General features: G+C 39.5%; 1 protein-coding gene across 1 annotated transcript in view; it reads right to left on the reverse strand.

The window, feature by feature from the left end:
• Dnai4 (dynein axonemal intermediate chain 4) overlaps positions 1-22,363 on the reverse strand; it is a 73,137-nt gene that overhangs the window by 39,540 nt on the left and 11,234 nt on the right. The window contains exons 2-5 of the mRNA XM_052176871.1: positions 15,431-15,605; positions 7,794-7,978; positions 6,369-6,481; positions 1,378-1,534 (exon numbers count right to left, since the gene is read on the reverse strand). Of these exons, the coding sequence (XP_052032831.1) occupies positions 1,378-1,534; positions 6,369-6,481; positions 7,794-7,978; positions 15,431-15,605 (630 nt within the window). The remainder of the gene's footprint in view (positions 1-1,377; positions 1,535-6,368; positions 6,482-7,793; positions 7,979-15,430; positions 15,606-22,363) is intronic.

A 22,363-nucleotide genomic window follows, 5' to 3' on the forward strand; every position in this document is an offset into this window, starting at 1 on the left:
GATGGCTCAGTATTTAAGAGCCCTTGCAGTTCTTCCAGAAGTTTAAGCAAACTTCCCAAGTTTGCTTTCTAGCATCCATAGCAGGAAGTTCAGAACCACATGTAACTCCAGCTCCAGGAAATGTGACGCCCTCTTCTGACCTCTCCTAGAACCAATCCCTCTCCCTCACATGCACACACACACACACACACCCACCCTTAAAAACCCCTTTCTCTTTACATTTGGTATTCAGGAGTGTCTGTACAAGGAACTGAGGACATTTCTTTTTATTTTTTCTTCTATGGAAAAGGCTCAGTTGGTAGTCCAGGAAAGCGCCTCCTCCCCCAACCTCCTATGAACAAGCCTCAGTGATTTGTTACATGTCTGAAACACTAACATGTTAGACCATTATTTTTATAATCCATTTTTTTTTTACATTTTATTTTGTGTATTCAGACCTATTTTTTCAGTCATTTTTTACTCAGTTATGTTTAACCTAATGCTTGCTTTTTGACAATTGCATAAAGTTCTTATCAAAATGTGTCATTCTGAGCTTCTTAATGTGAATGTTTTAACTCACTTATTTGCTGTGATGTTTCATAACTCTTTTGTATTTTGTATCCAATCATACCATATCTCTAATATTCTCAGAGTCTGAATTTAGGATGCTGTTTGTCTTTTAACAATGACTTGTCTCTATTTATTTGGTATATTATTATCAAATCCAATCTGAGGGAATTTTTGAATGCATTTATTGTTCTTGTTGTATGTGTGTCGGTAATGTGTGCTGTGTGCACATCTGTGTGTGAGTGCGTGTATACGAAGGCCAGAGGAGACTGTCAGCAGTCCTGTCCTAACTCTTTTCTCCCTTGGAATAATATCCCACTGATCCTGAAGATGAACCAGCAGCCAGCAAATCCCAATAAACCTCCTGCCTTCACCCCTTCCCACGCCAGCCACACAAGTTTCTTAGGTGGGCACTTGGAATTCTAACTTAGGGCTCAGCACTTTGGATATGTGCATAGGGTATTTTTATTAAATCACAGGAAGGAATATATCCTCTTTTCTAGCTATGTTGTAACACACATCAACTATGGTCACACTGTGGTGACAGGACACTAGGGCTTGGTCTTGTCCACTATAACGTTGTGCCTGTTGTCCACTGCCCTTTCTTCTTAAGACATTTACATAATTATACAGGCTATGATAAAGATAAGGGCTTTTCCAATAGAAAAAAAAATGTCCTGTGATGTAAATATTGTCCATTTAAGATCACAGGGTATGTATGTAAATTCAAGGAGATATCTAGTAATCTCCAAGACTCTTCCAAAGAAAATGAACTCCTAATTCTGCATCCGAATTACACAACAGTAGCACACACAACTGAGCTATACATACATTATTTTCTCAGCGTCTTCAGATTCTATTGAGAACATGACTGTTGGCAGGTCAAAAAATCTCAGTGTTTCTGTCTCCGTGAGAATGATTTCTATATTCTTCTCCAGCTCTTCCTTTGTTATAGCTGTCTCGGCTGTGGCCCTCATAACTCGTACATCTAAAACACACAACATTATGAGATCATCCAGGAGCTGCCAGTGTGCACTCATCCTAGCCGCTAAAGCAGTGATGACTCACACCCAGCAAGCATCTATTTAACCTCTGTGAGAGCAGCTGGAATAGCTCACAGCATTCTGCTACACTGCTACAGGTATCAGTGACAGCCTGACGGGCAACCCTGTTACTATTAGGTTACTTTATTGTATTTTATTGATTTATAGTCCACCTCTAAATCACCAAGAGACAGAAGACTCTTCATCAGATCTAGGTGACTACAAGTGTAAAATGATCTTGTTTCTCATAAATAAATATGCTGTAAAGGATTGACCAAAATCTTTAGAATAGTGAGAGGCCCGATGCCCTAGGAGAATGTTACTAAAGTTGGAATTTCAGAGTTGAGGGAATTTGGAATGGATTACAGGCAAGAAACAACCAGGATGTGGCATATACATCAGAGTGCAGTGAGTTTGGGGTTGTTTTGAAACAGGACCTCACTATGTAGCCCAGGCTGGACCCAAACTTGCAAGCCTTCTGTCTCGACCTCCAGTGTACTGGCATTACAGGCATCAATGTAATCTAGATTTCAGTGTATTTTTCTTTAAAAGGGTGGAGTGAGCCTAGTTGCATGAGCCTGCAATGGGCAAAGAATGACTTGCTTTAGGACAATAAAGCAAGAATATATAACACTTCCCAGAAACAAAGATTCAGTCTCCTCTTAATGCTCAGGACCTTAGGGGGGGAAAAAAACTTCCTAAAAATTTAAAAAAAAAATTACAAATATCCTTTAACAAATATATCCAACATCTGGTATACATACATACATATATATATATATATATATATATATATATATATATATATATATATATACACACATGCATATATTATATACCAACATATAGTAACACATACTCATCTGTATACATTGAATGCTAATAAATGTATTTAAAGAAACTATGGAAATGCTCATGCTACAATTCTAAAGGAAGAACACCCAGAATAGGGTCTCCTTTGTAGCTACAATGATATAATATAAAGGTCAGGGAAAAGGAAGTGTTTAAGGTAGTCCTTCTTAATGACTGACTCTTAAAAAAATACTGTTTGTGGAATAGATTTTACAATAAATACAGGATTTTAAATAAGTAAATCTGACTAAGATAGGATAAGCAAAAAGAAGGAAATCAATTATCCACATGGACAGTTACGAGGTACACCTGAGAAAAGAAGAAGGCGTGAGCTGATAGGTCCACAGGAACATGACTAATTTTGACATTGCAAAATCCAACCAACCAGGCTCTTGGTTCTCTGATCCCACTTTTATACTACCACAGGTTGGCCAGTGACTTGGCTATATATAAAGTAGCATTGTAGCATATATGCAGTTCTAAATATAACCTTACAGGAGACGTGGCACACATAGAATCAAATACGTTGCCAGTTATGTATTGGACTTGGGGAGAGTAAGTCTTATTAACGATCGTATTGGCAGAGGAACACTATCCAGACAAAGCCGTAGAAGGTTGCTTGAACTTGACACCTATTAAGAAAATAGCAGTGTGTGCCTATGCAATGTATTTCATGCGTCATGATCACCAGCTCCACGCCAGCCTTACAGTACATGGAGATGGCACATGCATCATGAAACCTATCAATGCATGTTTTGCTTCCAGTGATGGAGGGAGCACATCTTTCTCCACGCCGGGTATTCCTCAAGTGAATCTCCAGTTGTATTCAGCAATCATAGCTTCCTCCTACATCTCCATACAGGAAGGCCCGTGATTGTAATAGGGAAGGCTTTGTGGTGGTCTATACTTAATAAATGGGTAAGTTAGTCAACTTTGGGGCTTCAATAGCACTTTTATTCATAATGTAGCATTTTGGTTCCAATATATCTTTTTTCTTTCAATGAATTCCGAAGTGGATAGGGAAAATCTGATCACATTAAGAGACCTCAGTAAAAAACTATCCCTGAAGCCTTCCTTAAGTTGTTGTTTAGCTACAGTGCAATTACAATCAAACTGAGCTACAAAATAGTGCCTCTGTCTTCTCACAAATTCATTATTGCGAGCCACAGGCACCTTATGAGATTGTTTAAAAGTACCCGCTACGCATTATTCTCTGCACTGAGCAAATGATCCATGTTTGATGCTGTCGCCCAAATGAAACTCCAAGTGCTTCCAAGGCTCTGAAAAGTGTGTGCATCAGAAGGCCCAGAGGATTGTGAAAGACTTTAAGGTGGTTTAGGATAGTGTATTCATTTTAGAATAGCTCAGGGTGTAGAAAGCATATTAGTTTGTGTACTGCCTGTACTCAGTGATCCCCATTGTAAAACACTCCTCTGCTGTCTGGACCTAATGCAACTAATGAACTCATGTGATACTTCATCATCTAAAGCCCATTGTTTATTCCAGTCTGCTTCATCTTTAATGTCATTGAGGAGTATTGGTATTAATTCTTCTTTTAAATTCACACACAGTCAAAATTTCTGAGCCTGAACTGTTCCTAAGAACTACAGGGACAAGAATGGAGAAGAGATGGAGGGTAAGGAGGTCCAGTGACTAGCCCAAGTTGGGATCCGGCTCCTTGGGAGGGCACCACGGCTTGACACTATTACTGATACTATGATGTGCTTACAGACAGGAGCCTAGCATGGCTGTCCTGTTCAACCAACAACTAACCGAGACAGAAGCAGATACTTATACCCAACCATTGAACTGAAGTCGGGCACCCCATGGTTGAATTAGGAGAAAGGTTGAAGAAGCTGAAGAGGAGAGTCACCCCATAGGAAGATCAGCAGTCTCAACTAACCCAGACCCCAGGGAGCTCCGGGAGATCGAGCCACCAACCGGGAGCATACACAGGTCAGTCCGAGGTCCCTGGCACACATATAGCAGAGGTCTGCCTGGTCAGACCTTAGTGGGAGAAGATGTGCTTAATCCTCCAGAGACTTGAGGCCCCAAGGAAGGGGGAGGCTAGGGGGGAGCACCCTCTTGGAGGCAAGGGGGAGAAGGAATGGGATAAGGAACTATGGGAGGGGGAACCAAAAGGAGCAATGATGGTAATGTAAATAAATAAAATAATGAAAATTGAAAAAAAAAACTCATAATTTATTCCAAAACAGCACATTTGATTATCTTGTTCCTGAAGTTGTCCTAGACCTTGGCAGTTTAATGTGTTATAAGACTGAGGAGTATTGATCATGCATGTTGTAGCTCGTGTTCCCATTTAGGAATGCCTGAAGCAGGGCATGGGTTTCTGGGAAGAAGTGAAGGAGCACAGTCTCATCTTACGGCACCATCCAGGCCCTCAGCGGGACTTACTGCTGACATCCTTACCCCTCAGCTGAAACCGGATCTTACAGCACCATCCGGGCCCTCAATGGAACTTACTGCTGACATCATTACCCCTCAGCTGAAACTGGTTTCTGTCTCATATACTGTAGTCTGGAGAAAGCCACAATGCAAAACCTCATTTAAGAGGACAGGAAGCTACATCTTGAGGGACAAATACCTATGTAAGTACTTAGAACTCTTCTGTATGAGAGTATACTCTGCCTTCAGATGTGTACTCTGCCTTTTATCAAATATCTAAGAATGGGCTCATGAATATTGTTCATGAGTCACAACCCAGCACTATTCTTTTTGTTGTTGAAGTTGTCTACCTTTGGCTAATGGGAACACAAATGGCTGTTCTATCTGTGACTTTCTCTTTCGTTTTCTTTCCTTTTTTTTTTTTTTTCTTTGACGGTAAGAAGGGCAGGGGTTTTTGCTCAATTACTTTTTTACTTCTTTGCTGCTCATCTGATATGTATACCCAAGGCCCAGAAATCAGTTATTTCCTATGGTTCTTAGTTTCTTTTATTGCATGCAAAACCAAGAGTGAACCACTCAAGATACTTTGTGAATAGACCCTCATTTATTGAGAGTATGATTAATTATTTAGCAATTGAAGTTCAAAAAGGGGCAGGGGGGACTGGAAAGATGCTTAGAGTTTAGGAACCCTTACAGACAAACTGAGGTTCAGTTTCTGGCCCTGGCATGAAGACTCCTGCCAGTCTGTCACTCTAGATCCAGGCACTGCACGCACAGAGTACACAGACATACATGCAGGCAGAACACCCACAGACAGAAATACTTGAAAAGAACGATAATAATTTCCAAGTATCAACTGGTATTTACATGTCCAGGTAAAATGGGAGTTTCTCTTTAGGACTCATACACTGTACTGTTCCCCATGACTGACCTTTGGAAATTATTAACATTACTCATTTGTTCAGTGTCCTTATGAGAAACTAAAAATATAAATTAGGTTATAATAATAGACGGAAAAACCAAACATACTGCAGTCATATAAGCAAGAGAAACTACACACATACTACACACACGCACACACAAACACACACACACACACTCAGAGTGGAGGCATTGTTAAGGACTAAATATCCAGGGCCTTCCATGTAGCCAAATGTTTTGTCACTGAGATACATTCTCAGCTCCATCTTTTTTTTTTTATCAACTTTCAGTCACAGCTAAGAAATTAATCTTATAATGGTATACAATCCATGATAAAATAATCTAGGTTTTACAAACATGACAATTTTATTGCAGAGAGTCTAGACTTAGACAATTTTATTTCAGGGAGATCTGATTCCCTCTTTTTGTGTGTCTGAAAACAGATACAGTGTAATTTAAATAAATAAAAAAATAAATCCTTAAAAAAATGTCTGTAACTCCAAGATCTGACACCCTCACACAGACATATATGCAGGCAAAACACTAATGCACATATATTTTTTAAACTGTAAGAGTAAATAAAAAAGGGTTTTCTATTACCTGTAAAACTAGCCAATCTATCCCTTTTGTAAGATGGATCTTCAAGGTCCTCTGTTATTGATTCAGTTGTTGATATACTTGACTTAGACACTGTACTGCTCCCCATGACTGACCTTTGAAAATTATTAACATTACTCATTTTTTCAGTGTCCTTATGAGAAACTAAAAATATAAATTAGGTTATAATAATAGACAGGAAAACCAAACATACTGCAGTCATACAAGCAATGGGAATCACAGTAACTTTGCACTCCTCTATTGATTTTTTTTTATGTTCTTTAAACCTATGCCCAGAGGTTCCTAATTCACTGTGTTCCTAATGTACATTTTGGACAAATATCTAAACTACAGCTCCCTCTCAGACTCCATCCGCAGTATCGCTTTTCGGTATCTCGCTATTGGGTGTCCGTGCCTCTGTCGGTTCTCTGAGGGGCTCAACCCAGGGCACGCTTCCCTTTGTTTCTCACCTGGGTTCTGCCCATTCTTCACAACTCATCTCCCAAAGTCCAATTTTACAAAAGTTCTCTCAAGAGATAACTCAAGAGCTAGATAACTCAAAACCAACAAGTTTCCTCCTTACTGAAACTTTCCCTACAAGAGGGGAAAGCTCAAAGACCCAGGAGGTAAATGAAAGGTCATGCCTGGGAAAATAGTAACTTGGCAGATTCTCAAAAGCCTGTCCCCAGTTTAACATGGGTGAACAAGTGCCAGGGACGAGACTGAGCAGCTGAGCTGAGGAGGTGAGTGATTCTGGGACTTTGGAGCTGCCTACAGGGTGTGGCTCGTGGTCACAGTGTGGGTGGTCTGCTTCTCTGTGATGCAGAGGCCTTTTTGAGTCATCCTTATTCCTGTAAGCAACCCTACATCCACTCTTATGTCGTTCCCTTCCTGGGGTGAGTAGATGTGTATTACATCTCCCCAGGAAAAGCTTTCACCAAGCACGTACATTTACGCCCAGGGAATGGACACAAGAATTCAAAAGGGAATTCAAATTCAAATTTTAAACAAATGAGCATCTGTCACCCTAACATCCTCTCAAGGTCATGGCTTCGATTGTCTACCATGAGGTCAACTTCACTGGAAGACCCAGTGTTTCTCCCCTGGCACTCCATACGGCTCATGTGGGGGTTGAGTGCAGGCTCTAGAACAGTGCGTGACAGTCCTGTATGTTAAATGACAGCCATAAACTCCCCACGGAAGCTGGGGGAAAATGTGTGATTGGAATTTGCAACCAGCTGTGATGTTTTGGAATTTGTGGCAACTATTCAGTCAAGCTCTGAGCATGAATAATTAAAACGTAAGTGCTGGTATACTAGGATTGATACATTGATGTTAGAAAACTGGAAACTAATATACATTCTGGATGTATGAATACAAATGGAAGGACAAAATGAAATCAAAAGAACTAGGGCCAGCATACTTCACCTTGTGTACTGCCCTAGCATGCTAGGGTTTAAAGTATTCTGATACAGGCTATAGGAAGAAATGTAATCTGATCCAAGCGAGCCTTCTTGGGATGTCAAGAGTTTGTTTGGCTTTGCTGATACAGCGTGTGGATCTGGATGGTAGAGAGGTCGGGGAGTAACATCAACTCCTTTTGGATCAAGCACCTGCAAAACAATGGCTGTTTTTTAAATAGCTAGACAGGGGGAGGTTTCAAAATCCTGGAAAACAAAAATAAGTACAGCAGAAAAACACTAAGTATCATGGTCTTAGGACAAAATAAACACAAAAACTCAAATGATTCAAAATAGTATACTTCACATTTAACTAGCCACATATCTTTTAAAAAATTGTACTCGTATGCTTAATATAAGTAGTAAATACAGAGGAGATGCAAAGCGAGGATGTTAGCACATTTTGTCACTGTGTGAATAGCATATAGTACATTACAGAAAGAAACCTAGATAGGATAGCTAATCACTTGATATGGCCCCTTGATATAATCCAGAGACAAGATGCATATAGAAACTGCTGGCATGATGGCAAACTTTTTACAGATTGATTGAATGATTGATTGATTTATATGAGTTCACTGTTAATCTCTTCAGACACACCAGAAGAGGGCATCAGATCCCATTACAGATGGTTGTGAGCTACCACGTGGTTGCTGGGAATTAAACTCAGGACCTCTGGAAGAATAGTTAGTGTTCTTTCTTAACTGTTGACCCAACATTTTTCCATCCCGACAGCAAACTTTTTAATTAATTATTCTTCTGTCTGTTTGTTTGTTTGGGTGGTTGGTTTTTGTTTTTCAAGACAGTCTCTCTGCATAGCTCTGGGTGTCTAGAACTTGCTCTACAGACTAGGTTGGCCTTGAACTCAGAGATCCACCTATCTCTGCCTCCTGACTGCTGGGCTTAAAGGCAGGCACCACCATCCTGTCACAAAAAGCTTTCTTTATATATATAGTATATATATATATATATATATACACATACTTTCTTTATGTATATAGTATAGTTTTAAAAATACTACAGTCTAATGATGAAACACACAGATGTCAGGATGGTAAAGTGATACTTTATTTATATTATTAATATTTTGAACTATACAATACTGTAAATATAGGTTTGAGAAAAATGTTTTCCACACAGTACCAAGGAGAACCTTCTACAGCTGGAGAGACCCAAGAATCTCAGCTTACCACGGCTGTGTCAGCAATTCACTCCACAAATGCTGTGGTAGTCTGAATGGGAATGGTCCCATAGCTTATGTTTGAATACCTGGTTCCCAGTTGGTGGCACTCTTGGGAAGGATTGTTGGAGGTGTGTCACTAGGTGTAGGCACAAAGGTTTCTACAGACTCCTGTGCTCCCAGTGCTTGTTCCCTGCCTCATGGCTGTGGATCAGGATGAGCTCTAAGCTCTTCCTTCCCTCGCACTCCACGGACTCCAACCTTCTGAAGCCTTAAGCCCCCTGAAAAGTTTTTTTTAAGACATATTTACTTATTTTATGTTTATGAGTACACTGTAGCTATCTTCAGACACACCTTTTATGTTTATGAGTACACTGTAGCTATCTTCAGACACACCAGAAGACCACATTGAATTCCATTACAGATGGCTGTGAGCCGCCATGTGGTTGCTGGGAATTGAACTCAGGACCTCTGGAAGAGCAGTCAGTGCTCTTAACTGCTGAGCCATATCTCCAGCTCCGGTTTTTTTGTTTGTTTGTTTGTTTTGTTTTGTTTGTTTGTTTGTTTGTTTTTTTGTTAGTAAGTTTCCTTGGTTTTTAGCAATGCCAGAGAACAGCAACTAAAATGTTCACCTTTTTATTTTGATTTTTTTAATTCTTTACTTCCAGCCTTACATATATGTCTCCTGATAGTTTTGCTTTTGTTTGTGTGTTGCTCAGGCCTTACAACTATTGTTTATGTGTTTTCTTCCAGTTTATTCTAAGACATTCTTCACTATATTGTTCAGCAACATTGCATATATCCCTCCTGTTTTTTCTCTCATCCTATCCCCTCCCAATTTGCTTCTTAATTATAACCCTCTACGACTTAACAACCTCTGAAATCTGTGGACCATGGTTTCTCAACTTTCCCCTTCTACTTACTTTACCTACCTCAATTGTATTTTCCTTTTCAAAATCTGATTAATACTTAATCCTGAGTATATGCCATGTTATCCTTGATTATTTACCCTCCAGTGTTTTAGAGATCAAAGGCAATAATGTGACTGCCTAGCTGGTGTGCTATTTAACATCATGGGAATATCAAGCAGCTGTGATTGTTCTTGCCGTTAATACTCTAGTCAGGGGATAATACAAACTTCACAGCAGTCACTCAGCTCTTGGACTGAGGAACTATTTGCTAAACTACACACTCAACGGTATCACTTCCAAATTCCATGAGAAGATAGAAACTTTTTTAACTAGAAAAAAAAAGGTGGCGTATAAGTAATAGCAGATATGTAAACTCCAAGGAAGTAACCAGCACAATATCACTCATCCAAAAGTTACAAATTCTATATTGATGGCATCTCACCAGGGTGAGCCAGGCAAAATCCCGGCCCGGGGAACTTAAGAGAAAGTACATCCGTTCAAACAAGGTCCTGATTGAGAACATAAACAGATGAATGAAATAAGGAAGATACTGCAAGATGTAAAATAGGACTTCAACAAAGGGCTAGAAATACTGAGGGAAAACCAACCTGAAATTCTAGAAATGAGAGACATGAGTCAAATCAAAAGCTCTGTGGGAAGTCTCATCAATAGTGTGAAACAAGGAGACGACAGAACACTGAACTTGAAGGCAAGGTGAGGGAGCCCAGTGAGAATTCTGGGATACACTGGGACAGGCATTTCAGAAAAGGCAAGTGTGTGGCTGACGGGCATAGAAGACAGAGAAGAATTTAGTTCCCAAAGCATGGAAAACACCTTTTAAAGGATCAACAGCAACAACTTTCAACATCAAGAGATGCCAATACAGATACTGGAGGCCTTTAAGTCACCAAACAGATGAGACATTAAAGAGTCTCCTCTCATTGCATCATGATTAAAATACTAAACACACAGAAGTATATGGAAAGTAAGTACCACCAGGATATTAAAAGCAGCAAGGGAGAAACTCCCAGCCACATGCACATCAAAATGACAGCAAGTTATCTAGCTGATAGTCAAAGGTCAGAAGGGCCTAGAGAGATGTATTTCAAGTTCTGAAACAGAATAAATACAATAGGGCTACTACAATGGAAGAAAATATCCCCCCCCCCAAAAAAAACGATGAAAGGAATTTATGATAGTTTTACACAAAAATTCATGAAGGAATCCTTTGGCCTGAGAGAAAAACAAATAGACCCACAAGGCCACAGGGGGGCTAGAATAATAGTTAAGGAAGAGAGGAAGTCGGGGAGGGATCTAAACATTACAAAGCCAGCAAAATGGCAGTAAGGGTGCATGTCTTTCAGCTTCAATTCCCCCAATCAAATGGCACAGACTAGCAGAATGGATTAACAACAGGAATTGTCTATTTGCTGCCTTCAAGAAATACGTCTAAGCATAAAAGAGATGTAAAAAGATGGGACACTTCAACATCCCAAGGTGTGGAAGAAAATGGACTTAGGAAACAAACAGATGTTGCTGTTCTGATAGACTTCACACCAAAATTACTAAGAGGTAACAGAGGTGGTCACTGTGTAGGGATTAAGGAAACTATCCTGCAGGCTCCTAGGATTCTGAATGTATATCCCCTGAGCACAGATGCATTCAGTTTCATAAGCATCTACTAGTAGATGCAAAGCCACAACTTAGTGCTAGCACAAGAGTAGTGGGTGTCTTCCATACCCTACTCCCACTAATTGACTGGTTGTCTCCCAAAAAACAAACAGAAAATACTGGCTCTCTGAAATGATGAATAAAACTGTTAAATTCTTAGCTAAACTAATCAAGAGGAGAGGCAAGGAGGGAATGGAAGGAGTGAGGAGGAGAGAGGAGGGAGGGGGAGGGGAGGGGAGGGAAGGGAAGATGAGGAGAGGAGAGAGAAAAAGAGAAGAAAGAACCCAAATAAAATTAGAGATGAAAAGGGAAGAATTACAACAGATACCAATAAAATTCAAAAAACATTATGCTTTATCTTGAAAATATATACTCTACTAAACTGGACAATTTGAAAGAAATGGATGAATTATTAGATGCATATGGCTTACCAAAATTAAAACAAGACCAAAAAATTAAACAGACCATGAGATGAATGAAAACTAGTGAGATTAAAACAGAAATGAAAATCTCCCAACTTACAAAAAAAATCTGTTCAGTGCCATACACCCACTCCATTTTTTTTTCAGATTGGGTTGTTTTCTTGATAAGATTTGTGAGTTCTTTGCATATGCTGGATGTATATTTGGTAAAGATTTTCTCCCATTCTATTGCTGCCTCCTTACCTGCTTGACTATTAGTTTCCTCTGCTGAGCATCATGAAATTCCATTTGTTGATTATCACCCTCATTTCTTGAGTGGTTGCAACACCATCCAGAATGTCCTAACCTATGCCTGAATCCTGAGGTAAACTTCTCTTTTCCTCTATAGTTTCAGGTCTTAGATCATCGATCCATCTGGAGTTTAGCTTTGTCCAGGGTGATTTCGTTCATTCTTCTAAACATAGCTATCCATTTCCCTGGTACTTTTTAAGGGGTCATCTTTTCTCCAGTGCATATTTTTTATCATACTTATCAAAATTAGGTGGCTACAGTTGTTGACCTTGTACCTGGGTCCTCTACTCCACTCCAGTGACCTGTGTCTGTTTTGTGCCAGTGCCATGCTGTTCATAACATTAGGTCTCTACAGTATAAATTGAAATTGGGTTTTGTCATACGCTCAGCAATGCTAATTTTGCTCAGAATTGCGTTGGCTGTCTGGAGTCTTTGCTGTTTCTTTCGTAAGAACAGCATGGAGATTTTTACGGGGATTCAGCTCAGTACTTTGGAAAGATAGGCATTCTCACAACAGTGAGTGTTGGCATCCGTGAGCACAGGGGGACTCTCATGTACTAATACCTTCTTCAATTTTTTTCTTCAGTGTTTTAGTTTTCATTATAGATGTCTTTTACATCCTTTGGTGGGGTTTATCCCAAGGCACTTTTTGGAAGCTATTGTGAATGGGAATGTTTCCTGTTCTTCTGTTTGCTTGTCATTGGCACCACAGAAGGCTAATAATTTTTGTGTGTTAGTGTGCTGCCTGTCACTTTGCTGAAATTGTCAAATAAAAGATACTTTAAATATCTATTCTAACAGCCTTCTACTGATATTTCCTTTCTTGTTTCAGGTTTATTCCGTTCAATTACAAAATTTGACATGTAAAAATGTAATTAAATAAAATAAAGCACAGTCTTACAATCAGGAATAAAGGAAATAGTGAAACACTGGTCCCCCCCCCCCCCCGACTCCAGACCCCCTTGCTGGTCCCGTATGGATCAAAACCTTTCTCCCCATGGTGATAATCATGGACTGCTTTACAGTCGCAATCCTTTTCCTCCTTTCCAGTCATAGCTTTGTTAAACATCTTTAATAGTTTTTTTAGTTTTCATAGAATACATACAAACATACAAAGTATGCATGAAGCTCACAACCTAGTGAATAGTATGGTTGTACTCAACAATCAGTTTTAGGAACAGATATTTACCAGCATCCCAGATCTTTCTTTCAGGGAAGCTAGTTTCTTCCATCAAAACTCATAATTACCTTGATATCACATACTAACCCGTAAGCATCACCCAGATGAAACCAAATGGATGCAGTCTTTGATACTAGTTTCTTTTGTTCACCATTATGTATGTAAGATTCATCTGTATTACTGGTTATAGCCATGGATTATTAATTTCATTGTTACATAGTAATTCACTATGGGAATGTATCATGTGTTATTTATCTATCCGTGGGAATTTGTGTTTTCCAGTTTTGTCTTTTGTCTTTTTCTGTTTTGGTTTTTAGAGGAAGGGTTTCTCTGTATGGTCCCAGCTGTCCTGGAACTTGCTCTTTCAGGCTGGCCTCAAACTCACAGAGATCCTCCTGCCTCTGCCTCCCAAATGCTGGAATCAAGGGCTTACACCATCACCACCCAGCTTTTTTGACTTAGAAATGATTCTGCTGGGCCTGTTAAGCAGCTCGGCGGGCACAGGCACTCGTCATGTGATGCTCTAGGGTGGACTCCCAGGATCCACATGGGGGGGGGGGAGAAGAGAACTGAACTTTGACCTTAATATATGCATCCTGGCTCACAGGTGTGTTACACATAGGTGGCACATGCCATCATATGGTGCTGCTATAAATATTTTTTATATGATATGCTAATCTATGAGTTTTGGTTGGACTGTCTGGGTAGGAGACTATGTGCATACTCACTGTTGAGGCACAGTTGCAGTTCCCAAATGGTCCAAGCAGCAGAGATAAAAAGTCTGATTTCACCAGACATTTGCTAGCACTTGGTATTTCCCATGTGGGTTAAAGAAACTTCATTTCTTTTTGAAATTTTACAGTCATATGTTGCTTCATAGCTGACACCCTTTGTTCAACAATGTGCTTTATTTCCCCAAGTGTGTTTTTTTTAATGTTTTATTTACTATGATTATAAAGTAATGCAACTAACTATATACTGCATTTCATTTATTGGTTTTACTTTTAATAGATAGGATGAATTGCTTCCAGGTTTTTGGGCACAGTGAACATTGCTCAGTAAACATTTAGGTAGAAGTATCTTCCGGTGCAATCTAATTTGTGGTTTTGCTTGTTTGTTTTGTTTGTTGTTTAATGTATATGTACTGTAGTTGTCTTCAGACAACCATAAGAGGGCATCTGATCCCTATTACCGATGGTTCTGAGGCACCATGGAGTTGCTGGGAATTGAACTCAGGATCTCTGGAAGAACAGTCAGTGCTCGTAACCACTGAGCCATCTCAGGCCCCAGGTACAATGTCATGCATTTGCAGATGTGGACCAGCCGATCCCAGCACTTCAAAGGTTTCTGAACGCTCTCAGTAAGTGCGGCAAGATTTTTCTATTTTTGGAAGAGGGGAGCCAACTCCCTTGAAACTCAAGGACAATTTTATTAGAGTTTGAGAGCAAAACAACAGTTCAGTCAAGCTGTAACTTTTGACAGCTGCTGAGAGGAGGGAAATTATGGGGTTATTTAAAAATAGACTCAGGGACTGGACAGATGGCTCGGAGGTATTGAGAACATCGACTATTCCTGTAGTGGACCAGAGTTTAGTCCCCAGGACCCACACTTGACAACCACCCAGAACTCTAGTTCCTGAGACTGTGTCACCCTCTTCAGATGCATGTACCTCCACAGGCATACACACTTACAAATAATCTTAAAAAGGAAACCAAATTCTAAAGAACGTTACCTGTGGGCTGGCAGGATGGTTCAGTGGGTAAGGGTGCTTGCTGCCAAGGATGACAGTTGGCATTTAATCTTAAAAACCCACAAGGTAGGAGAGAACCAAGCAACTCTCAAGTTGTCCTCAGGCCTCCACATCTGTGCCAGGGTGGCCATGCCCATACATGTGTACACAAAAGTAAACAAGTTAATGAAACAAAAAGGGTTTGGAAAAAAGAACATTACCTGTACTGATTTAGTGCTAGGAATGTTTAGTTTTTCTGCCGGCTTCATCTCTGTTAAAATCCCCATTCTCGATACGGCCATTTTGCTTTGGTTTGCGCCAGCATATCCTTTCCCTCCGCTTGATTTTGATGGGTTAATAAAGCTAATGGACTTCCTTGGTTGTGCGGAGGCACTCCTATACAAAGAAAATAAAATATAGGAGACCCAGGATTGGTAGAAAACTCAAATTATGGCAAAAGTAGACTCTCATTAGGAAGTGTGAATGACTTCAATGTATATCATGCACCAGTAGTTACTCAAGAGTTGATTCTGTTATAAGCATGTTTCTAGAGACTTCACAGAATTAACAGTTTTGCTTTCAAAGCAACCTTAAGAAGTTGGAACTAACACCGTTTTATGTAAAAGGACACAGGGCCATTGAAATGGTTCTGTGAGTAAAGGTGATGTGGTGCAGGCCTGATAACATGAGTTCAATACCCCAAGCCCATGTAAAAAGCCAAATTTGAAGAGAGAAGTGTCATCCAGAATCTTCCCAGCTGCAATAGAAACCGTAAGAGAGGCCCTACCTCAAGAACAAAGCTAGAGGAGAGAACCAAGTCCCCAAAGTTGTCCTCTGACTTCAGTGTGCACGCCCACTCTCATGGATGTGCAAATACACTCATACACAATAAGAAATGAAAATATATTTAAATGGGTAAAGTTAAATATGAGTAATAAAACCTGAGGGGAAGCACCCTATTTCCTTTTGCACAAATTATATAAATTTTAAATTATAGTAAAATATTTAAATCCAGGAAGAACTATATAATTTTGCTATTAAATTTAGTTCACAATTCCCAAGATAGGCTCAGCCTTTATCATTTTACCACTATAATTCTATGTATGAAAAACTTCTGATGTTTTTATTAGATTCTAAAAAGCAAATATCTGCCAGGAGCCAGCCCCAGCAGAGTTGTTCTTTTCTTCTTGGTTCTTCTTGAAGCAGTGGAGGGGGTTAGAGCACTGGAGGGGAGAAGAGCGTCGGCAGGGGCAAGACTTTGTCTTACGAACTTCTGGGGTAAGACTTTGTCTTACGGAAAATTTAGGGTTGCTGTATAATAAAAAGTTTACTTATCTAAATCTAAGTTACTAGGCTAACACAGCTGACCTGCCTTCTGCTTTCCTCTGAAGCTAGAGACTACAGTCTCAGGCATTTAACACCTCATCCTAAAACAGCAAGAGATTAAGTAAAGGATTAGTTACTAGAGCCTTTTCCCTATGGTCCAGATGCCTCCTGCTTGTCAGGCTAGGGGGAAGTTAGGAGCAATAAACTTCTATTGAACCAGGAGAAGGGAATAACACTTGCAGAAAGAAAAACTTCTACATAAGTGAATATGCATAATCTCTCATAAATTCATACAGTTTCATACATATTTTCACACAGTCAGCTGGGCCCAGCTTGCATGCATTCTCACAGTTTCATCCTTACACACACACACACACACACACACACACACACACACACACACACACACACACGTGCATACATTCTCACAATTACATACTTACACACACATCCATACTTACATATGAATATGGAGAGACCAAGCACCGGTGCAGAAAGAACTCACTCATTCTGGATGAAACATGGACTCCAATATTTATTGCATCGAGAAAGAAAAGGCGTCTACCCTTTTAATGCTAAATGAATTAAATCCACGTTTGTAAGAAAAAGGCTTTGTTTCTCTTAATAAGACTAAGCCTGCCTTGTCCTTACCGTAGGATCTGTCCTGTCCCATGATAAGGAGAAGCCTGCCTGCTCCTTCTGCTCTCTGCAACATCTTCTTTTTTTTCCTCTTTCCCTCTGCCTCTTGCACATTGTTCTCTTATTTTATGTTACCTATAGTTTCTAAGTTATCCCACTCTGCATTCTCCTTCTAATCTTGCTCTCTTCTGACTAAAAACTTCTCCTCATTTCAGTTCTTCTCTCAGCTCTGTTCCTCTCACTCAATTCTTCTGGTCTGATTTCTCTTGTCCTCAGCCCTTAAACATCTTTCAGAATACATGATCACAAGTTACAAAGTTCATCATAAGTTCACACAAAATACCAAGTCAGAAATTGAAATAGAAGTTTACAACAGAGAATGTTTACATGCATATCCATCAGGAGCAATATCATTTGTCTTCTCTACAGGTTCGTAGAAAGTTTAAAACCATGACTAAGTTATAAGTGAAGTTTTGTATAGATAAACCCAGTCAATATTTTATCTTCTGTCCTAACACCTATAATAAATCCTAGTTCCCTTTTTATGACCTTTGGTTAATTGTTTTACAACCTCTTGGAATGTGCTCTGAATAGGAGAAAGTCTGTCTGGTTGCCTTCTAAGAGCACTTAACTTGTGACACTTGGGAGACTGGCAGAGTTCTCATTGCAGTCTTGACTATCTGAAAAAGATCCTAGTAGCAGCCCCATTACAAAAGAACTTAATAATCACAGATATAATTTTAGGAATTCTTATAGGATCATCATTAAAACTTAAGTCACCTATTTGTCTACATAGCATCACTATAAGACAATACATCTTCATGGATCTGCAGAGATCTGCTCCAAAGGGATGTGCTATTACTTATTATTAGAAATGTATAATAATAACAGGAAAAGCATATAAATAGCAGGAATCTTTTCTAAAATTAGTCTCCCACAGACTTGCTGAATGGGGGCTCACCTGTCGCAGATTATATAATAATCCGAGGCAGGCATTTCAGGATGATCATCTGCTAGTATATTAGCTTGTCCCATTATGGCTCCTGACAGATACCCTTCCAAAAGAAGCAATTTTAGCATTTTTAAAAATAAAACTGATCAATGAATATTTGAATTTATAGTTTTTTGAGTATCACACCCTGGACACCTTCCTTTATTCTCTAAAGCACTGATTCTCACCTTTCCTAATGCTATGACCCTTTAACATAGTTCCTCAGGTTGTGGTGACCACCAACCATAAAATTTATTTCTATTGCTACTGTACTGGCTGCTGTGTCGACCTGACGCAAGCTGGAGTAATCACAGAGAAAGGAGCTTCAGTGGAGGAAATGCCTCCATGAGATCTAGCAGTAAGGCATTTTCTCAATCAGTGATCAAGGGAGGAGGGCCCATTCTGGGTGCACCATCCCTGGGCTGGTAGTCTTGGGTTCTATAAGAAAGCAAGCTGAGCAAACAAGGGGAAGCAATCCAGCAAGTAACATCCCTCCATGGCCCCTGCATCAGCTCCTGCCTCCAAGTTCCTGCCCTATGAGTTCCAGTCCTGACTTCCTTTGGTAATGAACAGCAATGTGAATGTGTAAGCTGAATAAACCCTTTCGTCCCCAACTTGCTTCTTGGTCATGATGTTTGTGCAGGAATAGAAACCCTGACTAAGCCAGCTACTTAACTGTAATTTTGCTACTGTTATGCATTATAATGTAAATATTTGACATTTCTGATGGTCTTAAGTGACCCCTATGAGAGGGTAGGTCAACCCTCAAAAAGGTGACAACCCACAGGTTGAGAACCACTGCTCTGAAAGAAGGACGCTACCACAAGATCAGAGGTTAAGAGCATTTACTATTTTAGCAGGACAGGACTCGGTTCCTAGCACCTACAGGGAAATTCACAACTACCTATAACTCTAGTTCCAGGGGATTCGATGCCTACTCCTGACTTCCACAGGCTCCATTCACACACATACAGACACAAAAAAGAAATATTTTTGAAAAGGAGTTGCTATTCCAACTGAGACTAAGTTTCTGTCTATATTCTAAAACCGGGCACTATTTTTCACGAATTCTCATTATTTCCCCATTAAAATAACTCTGCTGTCATTTTTCCTATACTTAACAATTCCCCTTTAACTATGATGTCCTCTGCCCACAAAGCTTTTCTTCCTTTAGGGACTTGAAACACTGATTGGTTATTTTGTCTTAGAGCAGAGCTAGACCCTTTCAGCCAAGCACCCTTCCACTAAGTTCCTTTCCCAACCATGGCCACTTCTACATTCCTTACATGCTTCATAATTCAGCTTCCCACCCTCCTACTGCATTAAAATACTCTATTGTATAATATATACAACCTGCATTACAATAATATATTGTCTCAAATTATAGACTCCACAACTTTTCAGTACCCATCTTTGTAATATCTGATGATTGGCCACCGCCTCCTCAAAACTAATCATTCAATCAAGTGGCATTAACATCTGTAATCCCAAACCCTGGGAAGAGGAGGCAGGAGGAACAGGAGTTCTAGGCCATTTAACAGCAAGATAGCTAGCTCAAGATTAGCCTATGCTATGAGAGATTCTGCCTCAAAAAAAACAAAAACTAAAATAAAAAAAATTAAATTAATTGTTCAAAAAGTTTTCTGAAACATCAAGTTTTCTACTCTTCAACCTCAAGACCCCTGATCATCTGACCCTTCCTTTTTTTTTTTTTTTAACCAATTAACCTTTTAGGTTTATTTCTCTCCTATGTCAGAGTCTATAATTCATCAGCTGTAGCACCATAACCATCAACTTCACCTCCTATTTCCCCTGCTTGACCTTTGTTGATGTTGATGTTAATGTTTTTCCTCTGGGTAACTGGCCATAAGAGTTTTAGGCTTTCCAATGTCAACTTGCGTTGTCTAGGAAGAAAGTATATGTCACAGGTTGGCACCAGGCAGGTGCACAATTCTTGACCCAAATTTTTTTTCTCCTTTTGGTCTTAGTTGGGATTTTACTACTGTGAACAGACACCATGACCAAGGCAAGTCTGATAAAGGACAACATTTCATTGGACTGGCTTATAGGTTCAGAGGTTCAGTCCATTATCATCAAGGTGAGAGGAGGGCAGCATCTAGGCAGGTATGATGTAGGCAGAGCTGAGAGTCCTACATCTTCATCTGAAGGCTGCTAGCAGAATACTGACTTCCAGGTAGCTAGGACAAGGGTATTAAAGTGCTCACCCACAGTGACACACCTACAAGGCCACACCTCCTAATAGTGCTACTCCCTTGCCCAAGCATATACAAACCATCACACTTTCCCTCCCTTCTTTTAGATACATAAGTAAACACAGGAATGTTGATTAGCTTCACTGCATTCAGGCTAAATAGCCTTAGCCCAAAGCCATTCTGAGGAAGGTCATACCCTGTGTAAGGACACACCTCTACCCTCTGATACTTGGTATGCAATTTAGGAAAAATATTGCCTTTAGGCTACATGACAGACCCCACCTTCCAATTGTGCTACTAAGCTTCCTTACATCTCAAGAAGGGGATTTAATGTCATACTTTGCTCTCTTTTTACTAGGTACACAGGATTTCATGTAATTTTGTCATTTGTGATTATAAACTGCTTCCATGTGTTGTTTTATGTCTCAAGAAAAAATTAATAACAAAAGCCTATGGCCACTTCAAATTTTTCATTCATTTCTTCACTTTGGAATTTTTTTTTAGCATGTCCAATTAAAATCAACATAAGTATACTTGTAAATGTGTTTTGGTGATAATTATCAAACAGCCTGATAAATACACATTGCTTTATAAAATAGGTTCTCTGAACTTCTTAAAATCTATTAAGATGATATCTTTGGTTCTATTAAGTGTTTGGAAAAAACTTTAAAATCCTGTTTGTTTATATAAAACAGTAATCACTAGCGTGTCAAGATAATTCATTAAGCCATATATTTTAATGTTAAGATATACAGACTTTGGTAGAGTTCTTTCCAAAACAAGTTCTAAAAGAGGATTTGATTTTTGTTAAGACATAGGTAATGTAAAAATCATAGGACATAGAAATGCTTTATGTTAATTAAACATACTTTGGTTATCTAAGTGATTGTCTTAGTTAGGGTTTTACAGCTGTGAACAAATACCATGACCAAGGCAACTCTTATAAGGATAACATTTAATTGGGGCTGGTTTACCAGGTCAGAGGTTCAGTCCATTAACAACATGGCAACATCCAGGCAAGCATGGTGCCGGAGCTGAGAATTCTACATCTTCATCTGAAGGCTGCAGGCAGAATACTCACTTCCCGGTAAATAGGATGAGTTCTTAAAGCCCACACCCACAGTGCCATGCCTACTCCAAAAAGGCTGCACCTACTTAAAAAGGGCCACACCTTCTAATATTGTCACTCCCTGGGCCAAGAATATACAAAACATCGCAGTAATATATCTTAAAATCCTTTTATTAGGTTAATTGCTATTCTTCAAAAACATTTTAATTAAAGTTTTTTTTTTAGAAGTTGTTATATATATCAAATGATAGATGTGTTTATTAAAGATCTTTACATTTTTATCTCTTAGTGATTACAGAGATATAATCATAACAAAGAGTAACATTTATAATCTAGACTTTTTTCCAGGTTCGCATTTTGCTGAATTTGAGCTAAAGGGAAAAGAAGCTCATCCCCTGACCAGCAAGCTGAGGAGAGGACCCAGCACCTTCCACTTGCCACCTAGCTAAATCCCCTAACCTAGAAGGCATCTTAAAACCAAAGTAATGGTGCCTGCTTTAAAGCCTTGTCAATTAGGTCACACTCCTGCCTCGAAAAGTCAAGTTGTCTTCTTTATTTTCATTAAGAATCACACTTCTTATAAGTACAGATCTGAAATTAGCGACTGCTTGGTACTATGGTGAGATAGTCAAGGTCAGCCACTGCACCTAAGAACTGAAGAACACTGCACTGAAGTACATCTACCTAGAGAGCAATGGCTCTCACCCTTCCTAATGCTGTGCTGACCCCAACCATTAAGTTATTTTCATTGTTACTTCAAAAACTGTGATTTTGCTACTGCTATGTATCCTAATGTAAAGATCTGTGTTTTCCAATATTCCTAGGCAAATCCTGTGAAAGGGTCATTCCTCCATTAAAGAGACAGCAGCCCACAGGTTGAGAACTGCTGATCTGATTAAAAGCTGTAAGATCTGGG

Source organism: Apodemus sylvaticus, chromosome 3, assembly GCF_947179515.1.
Source record: "Apodemus sylvaticus chromosome 3, mApoSyl1.1, whole genome shotgun sequence".
NCBI lineage: Eukaryota > Metazoa > Chordata > Mammalia > Rodentia > Muridae > Apodemus > Apodemus sylvaticus.